Raw genomic sequence first — 15,797 nt, forward strand, 5'->3', positions numbered from 1 at the left:
AATTGTATTTATTCCGTTGTTTATATGACATATCCAATAAATACATCTCTCTATGTCTAACGTACATAGTTAAAAAGATACAACAATAGCAGAACGGATCGGAACGATAAACGAAATTTCGTAATCCGATAACCTGTTATTATTTTTAATTTGTTAAATTGTGATTTTCTCGTGAAGGTCATAGAAAAAGGATAGTTTTGGTTAGTTTTGGAGTTTTTACCTCACTGCTTGAATTTTGACGTTTATCAATTCAATTTATCAATGGTCAGTGAGTGATTCACGTTTAACAAAAAAAAAAAAAAAACAAAAACTAACGGTCATATAAAATGCAGTATGCAACACGTTCGGTAAACTTGTTAAGTCACTCGTTTATTAAACACTCGCTCAGCTTGTGCCAAACAAACTCGTGACGCGCTTTACCACACATGCATAATATACTATTACAAACGAAGCAACATTTGCTCGCAGATAAAGAAATAAGCATGCGTGAGATCTATCTATAAATATCCATTTGACAATTAAACGTTATTTCCAACAGCAATTTAAAATAAACGTTTGGTGCGGAATAATTGATAGTTACATGTTTAGGACCCATCGATCTACCTAATTTAAACCTAATTTAAACGACGAGCTGTACCTGCATTTTTTGAAAACTCAATTCGCCGATTGTCTGAATGATCTATCCTTAGAATTAAGAAAAAAAAAATGATTTTCATGCCAGATGACGCTCCGGCGCACCTTTCGAGACACGTTAGAGGCTACCTAAATAAATTTGCTTATTGTTCATCGGAGTAAAAGCAAACCACCTTGACCACGTAGGAGTCCAGATTTGAATCCTATTGATTTTACAGTTTGAAGGTATATGAATTCGTGAATGAAAAAGTAGTATACTCGAAATAGATTATGGCACGAGATTGAAAATGCCGCTGAACCATTTTGAAACAAGCAATTATTATTTAAAATTATTATTTATTATTTCAAAAATAAACGTGTCTTTCTGGATATTTTGCCTTAAACAAGTTCCCAACTCCTTCTTGAGCTCTTGTTTTGTCTCCACATCCAATGAAAATTAAAAATTTAATTCTCTGAGTTCCATTTAGATGTGACATATTCACTTTCTTTACTGACAGAAATGTAATTCTAACAATTTAAGAACTTTACTGGTACTAGCTAATTACCTATTCATTTCGAAATTAAATTTGTTTTTTATTCTTCAAAAAAGTAAGAGATAGGTATAGGGTTTCCTATATGAATTATGTAGGTTGTACTATTTAACCAGTAATAAGTAAAATATGTATACATTGCTGTTTAACAAAAGTGACGTCTGGTACAGATTAGCGTGTGAAATTTATTTGGATGCGCGGAAGATCGAAAACGTCATAGGAGCTTAATATATAACAATTTTGCTGTATTTACGGCCTTCGTATTATCTTAATAGCTATACAGATAAAAAAACGAACCTGCTAATCCACGCACGAAACGCATTTGAAAATATACCTCTGAAAACATTCCGCAGCCTTACTAAAAACTGACGTATTCATCAGTCAATGGCCACTTTGAATACCAAACTCCTAAAGGCTAAGTTGGCAAAGACTGGGACATGAGCGGATTGAATATCAGTTTTAATTTTTTTTTTGTAAAGAAATTACTGTGATATTACGTTAATTAACACTATTAAGATTAAGATAATGAGAACCAACAATATGCAACTTTGTTGCCCCAAAATTGTACAGTATATTGTCCACATAATTAATGAATGTATTTTGTCCTCATATTTTCCTGGGCTGTTGAAACAAACACGAGTCGTAATAAAAAAAAAATACCTTCCTGTTTGATCATTTGCGATTATTGTGCCTATACTCTCTAAGATTGTAGAGAAAATAATGAACAAGAAAATAATAGCATTTTTCAATATTTACAGAAGTCTGCCCCCTAAACAATTGAATTTTAGATCTGGGTATAGTTGTGAAAGCACTCTTGCTGAGGCTATTTACAAAACTTCCTTCCTGCGTCAGTATGGAAGTTTCTTTGAAAAATTAACAAGAGCTCTTGCTGATGTAATAGATGTCATTTTTAAGGCTTTACTACCTTAGTTTTACTTGAATTTAAAAAAGCCTTAGGATTCACTGAAGTGTCTTGTAAATTCGTATCCTTTTTCTCGAATGACAGAACACAAAAAGTTATATTGAAGAAATCAACCCATGAGCATTTGGCTCTCAACAAGGGAATACCTCATTGTAATATTTTAGGTCCAATTCTGTTTACGATTTTTTACATCCATTACATGAATAAAAGTTCTTTTTTTAATTATAAGCAATTTAACAATAACAATTAACTTGTTGACGGAAAGGTGAGATTCGGTTTACTAAAGATGTTCTCTACTGTCTAACTCGAGGAAAAAGAAAAAAAGTACATAAATTTCCATTTTATAAGTTGTAAAAAAAAATGATTAGTATTCCCGCTAAGAGAAAGTAGTAATAATATTTTATATCATTTAGCACACAGTCACCTAGAAACTGATCCAATATTTTTAAAAAAAGCTTACTTTTCCACCGGTTGCGATTGCTTAAGTTTTTTATTTTATTTGCAAATTATTTAAACATGAAACAATATTATATCAAAGAGAGCGTTCCTTTAAATCTTAAGAATATGTACGTTGCTGTGATAGCTTATTTTATTAAAGAGGTAAGGAGATTGTCTACTTAGTATTCTGTTTTTCATATTTACCTAATTAACTTTGTGTGACTAATTCCGTCGAAATTTCAAATACCACAAATCAACCTCAGACTCGATTTTTTTTGTTTATCAAACTAGTTTAAACAAGATTGCTTTCGAAAATTCGCCACTGGGCGAGGCAAGTTCGTAGAACGTAGCGCGAAGCAGCTTTTCATTACAAAAGGAAAAAGCTTCACGGTTTCGTGTGGTAAAGGGACGCATTGTTTTTGAATCGTGCTCCTGCGGACCACTATGGAACTTTCGCAAAATCGATGTAATTTAATTGTGCATGCACCCATATCTCGTCGAACTTCAAAGTTACAGCAAACATCGGTAAATATTAAAATTTGCACAAATAATAGCGTTGTCGAATGATATTTTTTCAAATATCTCGCGCCCCGTATAATTGACGAAACCTGAAATTATCCCATCTTTAACGGTTTTTCATTTATCGCCAATAATTTACCCACAAAAACGGAAATTTTTAGGATATTTTAGATTTTTTGCCCATAAACGACACACCTTGTATATGATACAATCATTGTTCGAAGTAGAAGTTATAGCCCTGGATTTTCCACGTTCCCTGGTTCAAGAATTTTTGGAAATAGTTAATGGTTTCGTTCGTTTTTTCTGAACCATGCAGTGCGCCGTAATAATCAATGACGTCATCGCGTCTTGACAGCCCCCGAAATAACGATTTCAACACGGATAGCAGCGTATGCGATAAACGAAAACCGCAAATACAAAAATTGTAGCTCTCAATGCGGCCTATGACACCGTTTGAACCAATTAGCCATATTTTTGACGATTTTTGATTTGCGGCTAATAACTTACCCTGTAAAAGACCAATTTTCTATGTCTTTTAGATTTTTGCCTATAATTTGAAAACCCTGTATATAATCGAAAAAATACCCGAAATGAATGTTATTGCACCGGATCTTCTGCGTCTGCCGGTTAAAGAATTTTACCAATCGATTATGGAAGAAATCATATTTTTCTGGAAGCTAAAATTACCAACAAAAATAATTCAAAAATTTTTAAAAAATTTAATTGCCCCCCATTGCTACCGTTTAAATGTGGACGCGGACTTTTACCTCTCTGCTAAATTTGAAGTTGATATCTGCAAATTTAGGACACTTAACACATTTCTCATTTAGCACGGAATATCGGGAACACCCTGACAACAGGTGAAAACCTTAAATTCAAAAGTTTTTTCTATCCATGCGGTCTATATCGCAATATAAAAGAAAGTGAGATCTGAATCATAGTCTTTCAGTTATAATCAATTTTTCATAATAGGGACACCCATTCTTCAGTTTTTTTTTGTGCACCCAGTATATTTTTGAAAAATGTCAAGAATAAAAGTTTACAGAGCCGTATCTTCTGCTTCTTCTGGTTCAAGAATTGTTTTGGTCACGTAAACAGTTTTTGAAAAATGTGAAATGATGTTTTTTGTAGACCCGTGCACACGCGATTTTTTTTAGGATACTTCTCCACCCCCCAGCCCCCCCATTTTCAATAGGTTCCGTCATGGGGTAAAGCTGCATATCTGTGCCAAATATGAAGTCGATTGCTTCAAATCTCGGGCACTTATCGTGTTTCATAGCAAGGTCCAAAAAACAGTCGAAAATCGCGAAAAAAAGATGGATACCGGCGTCGGATCAGGGCCATTTCTTATAAGCTAATGTGCCTCGTGAAGAGTTAAAAAGGAGGAAAATTTCAATTTTGTAGCTCCAACGGTTCGAAAGTTATTCAGGTAAAACCAAAAGACGAGAGCGGAGAACGGACAGACAAAAAAAATTTTTCCTTCGACGGTGATCATTTCTGTACCAACGGCAATCCCATAGGACCTACCGTTACCGAGATATAAAATTTTTATACGAGCGCAGATACTTTCGAAAAATTCGATTTCATCGATTTTCGAGAGTAACAACGCCATAACTTAACTAATATAAAACCAGAAATTCGCAAAGCATTGCTTTATGTTTCCTGCTTAACAATTCACGATTTTGATACATAAATTTTAACATGAAATAGGCCTGTTGCAAACATTTCGAAATATGCTCCGAAAATCTCAAACCTTTGTAACTCAATTTTTTCATTATTAATCTCCCCAGAACGATTATCGAAAAGAAATTTCGCCCTATCACTCTTTCGATCCAACAGGAATACTGCAGATTTAATGATAAACAATGCTTAGTGGACATGTCGTAAACTTTGTTCAAATCATAGTTGAGGGCGGCAAAGGCTTGCTTAGCTTCACTGGCAAAAAAAAATGATTTTGAGACTCTGATAATCGAATTGATAACATTAAAAACCGCCTTTTTGCAATAGTTGAAAAAGTTTAGTACTAACTCAAGATTCGCGGCTAAAATGTGTAGAGCAGGTTGCAAGCGAATTAAGGATTGCATACAGCAATCTAAAATTAAAGTTGTCAATTATTAAGGCGCCAGTTAGTTTTTACTATTGTAGTAAAAAAGGTGTTTTCGATATTGTACGTATTTATTACAATGCACTTAGAAATTCCAGCTAGTGCAACCGCATCCAAATTTGTTTGCTAAATTAGATGAAAATTTGTTATAATTCGACAGTTTTAGCAAACCGAGAAATAGTTTAATGTTTCATTAGGCTTGTAGAAAAATAAAACTATCGATCCAATAATATATGAAGGGAACTTAACATCTAAGAGATTAAATAATATAGACTGTGTCATTGGGTACCGTACGGGATCAAAGGTTTTAAATTTTCAATATTAATTTACCGATGCAAGAGGAATCGAGAAGATTTGTAAATAGCATTACAGTAGCCTGTGGAAGTTTCTTTGAAAACTAAAATATTTTAATATTTATTTTAAGAATGTCTTTTTTTGCTATTCTAATACTCAGTTACCAAAGTAAAATGAAATTGTAACTCGAATATTTAACAAATAAGCCGAGACGGTTTAACGTAATAATAATAATACTTTTTACAAAACTTCTGGATTTCTCCTGCGTCGGTTTTTGCTGAGTCGAACTTGCAAAACCGACGCAGGAGGAATCCAGAAGTTTTGTAAAAAGTATTACAGTAGCCTGTGGAAGTTTCTTTGAAAAAAAAATAATACACTGTATTTATTGATAATCAAAATATTACAATATAACAATATTACAATATAACAATATTACAATATAACAATACAAGAGTGGCAACATTCGCAATTTGCGCTCTTCCATGTAACCACAAGAACAACGGCACCAACACCATAATTGTCAACAAAATACACACCCGTATATACATCACAAACAGAAGAAATAGACGCACATCATAAATAGTGATTCAAAATTTCCGGAAAATTTGGGAAAAATTGAATTTTTGTTGGAAACGAAACCCAAAAGCATTTTAATATCCAGGGAGATTTACGTGTTAAATATTATTCAATACAATTATTTTCAAACATATTTTTAAAAATAAGTGCAGTGTAACAACACTGACATCTTGTTTACCGGTAAATCCCCTACACATTTCCGCGAAACAAATATGATTGGGTCCGATAAATCCCCATTATCAGAAGTGCCTTTTGTTTTTAAGTTGATAGAAGATGCAATATATGGTATTGCCGCAAATACTGATGGCCTGTCCTGCCTGACTAGAGAAATCCTATTAAAATGTGTAACAGAGCGCTTCGAATTTTGTTGTAAATCTATTCATTTTGAGACCAAGTTATATTGGCAATTGATTTTATTTCGCAAATGTCTCAATTATTACGTTTAAATACAGGAGAAGTAATAGCAAATTTAGCCCACTTCAGAACTGAAACGGGATTTTTTAGTAGGAATTCTCTATGGGAATCTGCGAGCAGTACCGATCCAGTTATATGGTGGCAGGGGTTGTGTACCTCTCAGCCACTTATGCCGATTGCTTCCAGAATTTTAAATGGACCTCCATCGTCCGCTTCGTCAGAAAGAAACTAGTCTTTGGATGGTGTTATTCATACTAAAAAAAGAAATAGACTGACACAAGATAAGGTACAAAAATATGTTGCAATTCAGTCTACCTTAAATTTAGAAGAAAATGACAAATTTGCCTAGGATTCTAGGCCAGTTCCGCGGGCTGAAATGGATATAGAATTAATTGGAAATATCCAGGACGGCGATGCTGCGGAATCAGAACCAGATTCTTTCTCCGAAGACTCGGACCTTGACGATGAAACCCCTTTAAGTGTACTGGCTTTGCAGAAATGACGTTTTTTTACTTGCATTTTGATTACGTTTTCAGTTATTCTTTTTTTTGTTTATTATGTATTCTAGAGTTTATGTTTTCTTAACCAAAGAGTTCTTATTTTAATTTTTATATTATTTTGAAATAAAGTAGGCATCTTAATTTTTATTTTTTTTATTGATGCAACTTATACTAACCAATATACATTTATATCATAACATATTAACTCGTTTAGGTATTTAGCATTTAATTTAAGAAAAGTCAAATTTTCCTTTTTTTTCTAATTCTTAGGCAGGTTTGGGACAAAAACTGAAAAAGACGTGTTTTTTTTTACAAATTTTCCGTTTTTTTTCCGAACCGTTAAATCTCTAATCATAAACTCACACGTTTTTGCTACGCTTTTTGGGCGGGTCTAATAAACAATATTAAAGCTTTTTTGGAGGACTTTATTGTAGGGAGGGACGTTATAGCGTATGGAATTTCATTAAATAATTTAACTGCGTTATTGCTAAAAGATCTCTGAAAAGTTACCGAAGTGTATCTAGGAACGCAATATCAGCGACATGGGATAAAACTAAGTTTGACTTCTTTATCGAGAAATTTTTTATGAAGATACAATGTCCTTCAACACCAAGCCAGTATGCTTAGAAAACCGCAAGTCCCCGTCAAACCATAATCCTAAATTTTTACACCCGTCTGAAGAAGGAGAGATAATCTCATCATTTAGTGTAATCTTAAAACAGGCGTTTTTTACAATATCTTCCCTTTTATTTCCAAATAATAATATCTGCATTTAGTATTAGTATAAGAGCTTGTGAGCCGCACATACCTCGGCAATTATTTTTAGATCTAAATTTATTTTGGTAGCGGCATTTAAAGCTTCACTAGCAACAAAAGATAAATATAACTGAGTATTATCGGCGTATTGATGAGATTTACAAAATTTAAGAAAATTAGAGAAGTCAGCTGTATAAACTGAGAACAAAATGGGTCCCAGAATACTCCCCTGGGGAACACCCTTCTCCAAAATAATGGCATCTATAACTACCCTTTGGTATCTTTGACCAAGAAATTTTTTTAAAAAAGAAAGAGCTGTACATTTTTTTCCGAAGAATTCCAGTTTAGCTAGGAGAAGGAAATGATCTAAGGTGTCGAACGCTTTGCTAAAGTCCAAGAGTATGAGACAAGAGTTTAATTTAGAATCCGCTGCTCGCAATAAATCATGAAACAAGGCATAAGTAGTGTTGTGAAGAGGTCGAAAACCAGATTGAGTGTCTGGGAGGATTTAGTTATCGCATAGGAACTGACGAAGTTGTTTAGCTGCAATTTTTTCAATAATCTTTGAGATGTTTGGCAGCAACCTGATTCTTCTAAAATCGTTAGTGCTACTTGGACACTCTTTCTTTGGGGCGGGTATAACTTCAGCCTGCTTCCATGAGTCCGGTAAACCCCGGTCAGCAGACAGAAGGAAAGTGATATGATCGACTAAATATGGAGTAGTCAAAAGAATCATTTTTATATCAATATTGTCTGAGCCATCAGCGTTAGTTTTAATACTAATTAAAGTTTTATTAACTCGCTCAGGGCAAACTTTAGCAAAACGGAATGAATTAGAACCAAATAAATACCACCAACAGCTCCAAAAGAAGTAAAAGCAACATTAAAACTATTAGGTTGGCCAAAATTGTTTTCAAACATCAAAGTAGGATTACTGTGCACTCGAAGTCTCCTCAAAGTACGCCAAAAATTTTTAGGATCAGCCTTAAATGTATTTGTAATGTTTTTGAAAACACCAACTATATCAAGGCTGCTGGACATAAATGCTTTTTTTTATAGCCACTTTATTTTATTGTGTAAATTTAGCTCTGTCAATTTTGAGAGGTTATTGTTAACTAAATCATTAAGTATGATACAATGAAGTTCATTAAGAACACACAAAACGGCAACGTCATACTTAAAACTTTTTTGCAGAAGAGAAAAAGTTGCAATCGGAAAGTGTCTTGCGATTTTCCAACAGTTCCTCTCGAGTTTGGGACAACCCGTACAACAAAGTTTCATTTCGGACGCTTGTCCACAATTTGAGCCAAAAGGTCATTTGAAAAGGCCCTTCTCATAATAAATTATAAATAAATATTACCCCTGAAAAATGATTTTAAAAATTCCCTTTCGTGTAGTCAAAATGCAGCAAGATTTCATCTTCTAATTATCCTTAATTTCCTCCCACTCCCACTTCAACCGTTGTATATTTCTTTCTGTCTGTTAATTTGATGCTAAATTTGGTAACAGTCTCTGACTGTGCCAGATGTGTGACTTTATTAACCCTCTGCTATCAAATTCAATTCGCGATATAATTTTGTAGCCTTTTTGTTATTAAGAATTAATGTAATAAGGCTATTTATGATTATTACTATTATTAAAAAATATATAGTTCTTCTATAGATCTACAAGCAATCTGTGTAACGCGATAATCCATCTAAAGGAAAAGCTATATATGGTTTTAGAAACCGGGTCGACAGTACGCGGTCCCAATTAGCACCTTGAAAGTATCAGTGGCTCCGTTATTATTCCCTGTCAAGTCTGCAAACATGCGTACGAATTAAGGTAGTTAACATATTCCCCAGACGCAAATAAAGATGCTGTGGTGTTTAACTTAAAAATAGCGACTGATAAACTGCGCTGTTATCATAATCCGGTTTAAGCCGGTGCCTGGGTCAGCCAGGCAAGTCGCTTGTGTTCTTATCAGACTCCAAGCCAGAAAACGTCGAAAACCGGTTCAAACCAGTATCTCCGACGCAACTTTATGTAAAATCAGAAAATAAATAGACATACGACTTTGCCCCCCTGGATGTGTATTAATTGCGTTAATAGTGACAGGACAGTATCGAGCGCATTGTTACGAAAGCCAGACATTTTTAACGATGGTTCTAAATAGTTAGTGCAATGGTTTACTTACTCCGGTGTTGGTGAAATCCGGCATCCACTGATAGATAGCCACCTCGAGAAGAAAAATCGTCAAAACATCAGGATTTATGTCTTGATGATAGTCTCCAGTCCGTTTTGAGTAATTCGCGCCAATAATGATTTGTAACTACTGCACATTCATTTTAAAGAGACAATAATATATCGGAAGAACGAAACTTAATGAACTCACCCAAACAACAAACTTCAGCGCACTGCATCTTGAAAAATCCGTCATTTTCGGACACGCCAAATTACATGTCGGCATTGCGTGCATTGAAAATTGAACAAACTAATTTAATTTCAATTTAATTAAGTGCCGCCCTGTCATGGTCTTATCAATACGAGAGGTTATTAAAAACTGAGACATACTGTTATAATTATTACTAGTTATTTTGTCGCAAGTGGGTTTATTCGGACCGACTATAAACAGTAGTTTCTTTACATATACCTATATGTTAAATTCAGTGTGATCTGTCTCATCTACCTACAGAAATGTTTGTTTCCAATCCCAGATTGGTGGTCGGCCAACCGTTGCAATACTATGCCTACGCATCGCCTATGAGAACGGAAGATTCGTTCCCTTACTTTCAACGTTTCGAGCCATTTAGACAGCCCATGGAGAGCAACGAAGACTACTTGCTCCCTTGTTCGCCTAACAGTACTCAGGTAAGTGAAGAGAAAAGAATAATTTATTTTCAAAAAACCTGTATTGAAAACAAAATAAAATAATGAGTAATAGATGCATAGATAGAAATTGATATTGGTATAAAAAAAGTATAGTATGAGTTATAATTTTTAATATAATATGGGAGATATGCATAGACCGAAGTATGCAAACAACAGTCATGGTCCTGCAGATAATGACGAATATGGAAAAGGCTTCTGCATGCGTACCTTTTTTACTTTTACTTTTAATTGCCTACGATTTATAATTTAGTTGGTGGTTTTAAAAAGCTCTGATATTATTCTACTACCTCTCTTCTGTAGGATGAAGGGCGGCTGTCACCAGCTCCAGCTTCCTAAACAATAGTTCCATACGAAATATACTACATAACATTGTGTGTTAGTTAACGGTCTTAGAGAATAACAAGCTGTTCTCAATTGATCATAGTCCAACTCTACGACAATAGTTTCCAAACCAGCTGTGGGCTAGTCCTCTAATTCCGGCGTATGATATTTTTTCTACACAAGGCGACCCTACCAAAAACTTTAGTAAAGTCAAATGGTCAAAATTTTCTTATCTTAACTATCGATCACTCTAGAAATCACCTCAAACGATGCAGTAGTAGTTGATTTATTGTAAGGAAGGCATGCTGACATTCACTTAAAATTTTCCTTGAGGTTAAAAAAGACTACTATATACAAGTTTTTCAAAAAGTTTACTCTCAGCCGATAGTAAGGAAACTGGTCTGCAGTTTTGGAGATCCTCCCTGATGTGGGAATGTTTCAAGCAGTCAGACAAAATTCTTGACTCGCAGTATGTACGTCAGTTCAACTGCCGGTATTAGTTTTAGGAATTTGGAAGAAATGTCATCGTATCCCTCAGACTTCTTATATTTTAAAGCTTTAACTGTAGTGATTACTTCGTCCTCCTTAGTAGGGTTCATAAAAAGATCTATCGTTCGGAGTGCTGCTTTTAAATAAAAATGCATTGATTTAAACACTTTTCCCTTGCAGAGCGATAGTGAAAATTCGATCTCGAGCATTGAAGTTTCGCCGAAACCGATTCAAAAGCCGGCACTGAAAAAGGAAGAAAATACCAGAACACAATGCTGCTGGAAATCTTGCGGGCTAGCATTTTCGTCGCTAGAACAACTCGCCGCGCATGTATCGAAAACCCACGCGTTCAGCGGTGCAGGGGGACTTTTCTATTGCGGATGGGAAGGATGTAACAGGAACAACAAAGGATTTAACGCGAGGTAATGGCTTTTTTTTTTTTTTGGGAATTGGTATTAGAATAGCACGCTTTGAACTGTTGCATAGTCAAACGATCTAGAAAGCGGTAAACCAAAAAACATTAGCTCTTATCAATTAAATATAAAACTATTCAAAAGGTCACACAAGAAATAAACCTGGTGACTAGGAGTAGAGAAAAAAAAACAGTTTAAATTATACAGGCTCTTGTCAACATTTGTTATTGGACCTTCAATGTCATTGCACATTATACAGGAGGGTATTTCAAGAATAAGGATTTGTGGAGATCTATTACATCTATTTTTTTAAAAGAAAATTATGAAAATTACTTATTTTAATTTATATCATTGGTGTTAATTTCTTAGATTTTGAAAATAAAAGAATCTTGTGCTCAACTTCCAAAAATAGAGTTGCTGAAGGTATGAAAGTGCTAAAAGGCCACCAGAAATAAAATATAGTTTTTAATTTAATTAGGAAAATGTTTGAGGAATAAGTTAGAATTTCTGGCAAAAGTCAGAATTTCTGAAAAACAAGTCAGATTTTCTGACATAAGTGTAGGGACATTGCGTATCGAAACATCAGATATACAGGGTAATTCGTACTAACTCGCAACTAAAGTTGCTTGGCACGACCGGAATAACTATTTAATAATCGGATTAAATAAACTTCACAGGTTTATCGACAAGTTGAACTTCTTTTACGACCATTGATCCGAATTAAAACAAACTTTATAGCGCACACACACACACACACACACACACACACAACATCTACAAAAAATAAATGGTTGGATAGAGATTTTGAATAAAAAAATTATCGGATCTTATTTCTTCAATCAAAGTCTTACTAGAAAGCGACGTTTACAATTTCTTTAAAATGACTTAATTTGTACTCTCACAGCTTCTTGGCCAAATTCAAATGAGCCTGATATGCTTGATAAACACAGATCCGCCCCATTTTACACGGGTATATATAAAAAGTGTGTAAGGGAAACCACAAAATTTAGATGATTTTAAATTTATAATTAATTAAGGAATAAGCCAAATCCCGAGCAATATTTTCAAAGGGTTTTTAAACCTATTAGCCTAATTTAATAAGTTAATGGTGAGCAGATTCAACACCTAATACAATAATTTCGTTTATATAAATTTTCTTTCAATTTTAAAATTGAAATTCAAAATTAAATTTATTTTTTATTCTTTTGCTTATAAAAAGCAAAAAATAGGCTATGCTCGATGAATTATGCGTAAAATGTGACGTGTTTTCCGTTTAAAAAAAGAACTTGATGTCAACATCCAGCTACTTTCCTGTTCATTTCAAAATTAAATTTCTGTTGTTGTTTATGATAAGTAAGAGATAGGTGCTATATGAATTAGGCGTAAAATTTGACGCAGAATTCGAATTCCATTTATAAATTATGCCTGAAATTTAACACAGAATTCAACAATGGATTTAAAAAAATGTTGTTTGTTCCATTTAAACAAACCCTATATATTGTCTGTTTTACGATAACAAGCATTTTTCGTGAAATATAATACCTGATTTTTAAATTAATTTGTTCCATTTTTTCTTTTTTTTTTCTGTCTCTGTCTCTGTCATATTCAATCCATTTTTTAAATGTTCAAGTTAAACGGGGTTAAAAAAAATTTGTCGCATTCAGAACACAATTTTAAAATTAGGTCAAAAATATATCAGATTCAGAAAATAAATTCAAAACAAAATCGAAGATAAAATAAGGCTATGTTGTCCCATCGCCTCCTTTATAGACCCGCCTTCGCAGTATTAATTCTAATAGTTTTGGTTAGTTAGTTAGGTTAAAGTAGGAAGCAGAAAATTATTTTTTGTAATCCCTTTTACAAAATACCTAATTATACACCGATCTAGTGTGCGGAAAGCGTCACGGTACCACGTGAATTTTTTGTCAGATGTTTTCGGACATTTTACCGCACGGCTTGAATTTTGAGATGGCCGTATTTGTTCATATGTTCATTTGTCCGTATCGTGGCGTTCCGGAAGCGCGGGAGGGACGCCGGTAAAGCGTTTAAGTGGAGAAAGAATTTTCCTGGAGAGAAAATAATTATGATTTGTTTACATTACAATGTTTGTATTTGATAATATTTACAGTGACTCAGATAAAAGATTCAGTTGCAGTTTAATTAATCAAAAAGCCAAACCTGTCATAAATGTGCTTGTTTAAAGGTTCTCAATTATTTGAAATAAATCATTGCGCTCATAGTACGGCGATTATCACGAATCATGAAAGGTTACTAAAAACGTGTGCAAAATTGTTCTCACAGCTAAAATTATTGATGATTTTTAAATTTATTCAATGAGCAATATAATTTATCAATAGCTAGTAAAAAATTAAAAAACAATTATTTAAAGCACGACAAGTTAGTTTAGGCTTTCATGGCCCATTAAGTATTTTCATTTCACATTTCACGACGACCAAATCAAAGTGAGAATTATTTATTCCGATCTGCATTGGCGTCCTTGTTTATCTTCGTCTAATATTTGAAACATAATTAATATTACACTTTTTGATGCTTCCCAGTCTACAAACCCAAATTTATTAATATAATTATTAATAAATAATTATTAATAAATTTATTAATAGCGCTTGTATCTGTATGTCTTCGTCTAAACCTCTCTCTTTATTTGGTATTTGCGATATTCCCTGAATTTTAACGTTTGTTAATTTTGACGATCATGTCAGTGAACTAAAACTAAAGGCCGAAGAAATAGTATAGTATGCAACACGTTTGGTAAACTTTTTAATTCGCTCGCTTATTAAACAATCGCTCCGCTCGTGCCAAATAAACTCGGACCTCTAAAGTTGGCAGTTACTTAACGACAGCTCTTTTCTTTCAGATATAAAATGCTGGTCCACGTCAGGACGCATACCAACGAAAAGCCTCACAAATGCACCCAATGCGACAAGTCGTTCTCCCGCGCCGAAAATTTAAAAATCCACTCGAGGTCGCATAGCGGCGAAAAGCCATACATTTGCCCGGTGCCCGGCTGTAACAAGGCATATTCCAACTCGAGCGACCGTTTCAAGCACACGAGAACCCACTCCGTCGAGAAACCGTATCAGTGCAAAGTGGCCGGTTGCCCTAAACGATACACCGACCCGAGCAGCCTGAGGAAGCACGTCAAAACGTATAAACATTTTTTTAACGAGAACAGTCCTTCGTTGGATTCGAACCTCCAGAAAACAGACGACGCGGACGTCGAAAATCAAGCGCAAACAGTCAGTTACGAAGAAGAACCTTCGCCGGCCAGAGTGTCCGTCATCAAGCCCACCAGTGAAGTTGCGAAATGCCACGAGGATAACTCCAACGAGATATTCAGGATAGGAGCGTTGATCGATATTAAGAACGACGGTTACAGATTCTCGGAATCGTATACGCATAAGCTTTACAGGCCGTTCGAAATGGAACCGAATCGTATGGAAGTCGATTTGGACGTGCCGCTTGACTTAAGCATGAGGAAGACCATATAACCGCAAGAGGGCATTTTTTATAGACTGTTCGTTTCCAGTATTACCGCGTGGCCATTGTGTTGTTTTTCTAAGCTAATTGGGCTTAAAGCAATATTGAAATGTGATATATAAAAATAAGAGTTTATCCTTGTATTATAATAATAAAATAGACATTGACATTTACGCTTATTGAATATTTTTTTCTACTCCCATCTGTAAAATATCTAATTACGCACCCATCTAGCGTGCGGGAAGCGTCGCTTTACCAAGTCAGTTTCGTTTCCCACGAATCCGAGCCACTTCGGAAATTTGCCGGATTTTACCGCACGGGTTTGGGAGCAATCGAATGTTTTCGGAGATATTTCCCACGCTTTGAATTTTGACGTTTGTCAATTCTGACAGTCATGTCAGTGAATGTATTCGTGTTTTGCGAAAATGTATCCAAAAACCAACGGTCGTAGAAAAAGTATAGTATGCAACACGTTCGGTAAACTTTTTAACTCACTCGAACTCGTGAGTCAAATACCGT

At 34.6% G+C, this 15,797-nt stretch overlaps 1 protein-coding gene across 2 annotated transcripts in view; it reads left to right on the top strand.

Annotated features, from left to right (window-relative positions):
* The window catches only part of LOC132701464 (zinc finger protein GLIS2 homolog), a 53,880-nt gene extending 38,440 nt beyond the window's left edge, over nt 1-15,440 (top strand). Inside the window, exons 2-4 of one of the 2 annotated variants that reach the window (XM_060669401.1) lie at nt 10,383-10,536; nt 11,548-11,789; nt 14,656-15,440. In XM_060669401.1, coding sequence (XP_060525384.1) covers nt 10,429-10,536; nt 11,548-11,789; nt 14,656-15,289 — 984 coding nt within the window. In that variant the 5' untranslated portion in view covers nt 10,383-10,428 and the 3' untranslated portion in view covers nt 15,290-15,440. Of the gene's footprint in view, nt 1-9,866; nt 10,537-11,547; nt 11,790-14,655 lie in introns of those variants that run through there. The other variant, XM_060669400.1, reaches the window with a different exon arrangement.
* The last annotated feature ends 357 nt before the right edge of the window (nt 15,441-15,797 follow it).

This window comes from Cylas formicarius, unplaced genomic scaffold, assembly GCF_029955315.1.
Source record: "Cylas formicarius isolate icCylForm1 unplaced genomic scaffold, icCylForm1.1 PGA_scaffold_4__25_contigs__length_36172078, whole genome shotgun sequence".
NCBI lineage: Eukaryota > Metazoa > Arthropoda > Insecta > Coleoptera > Brentidae > Cylas > Cylas formicarius.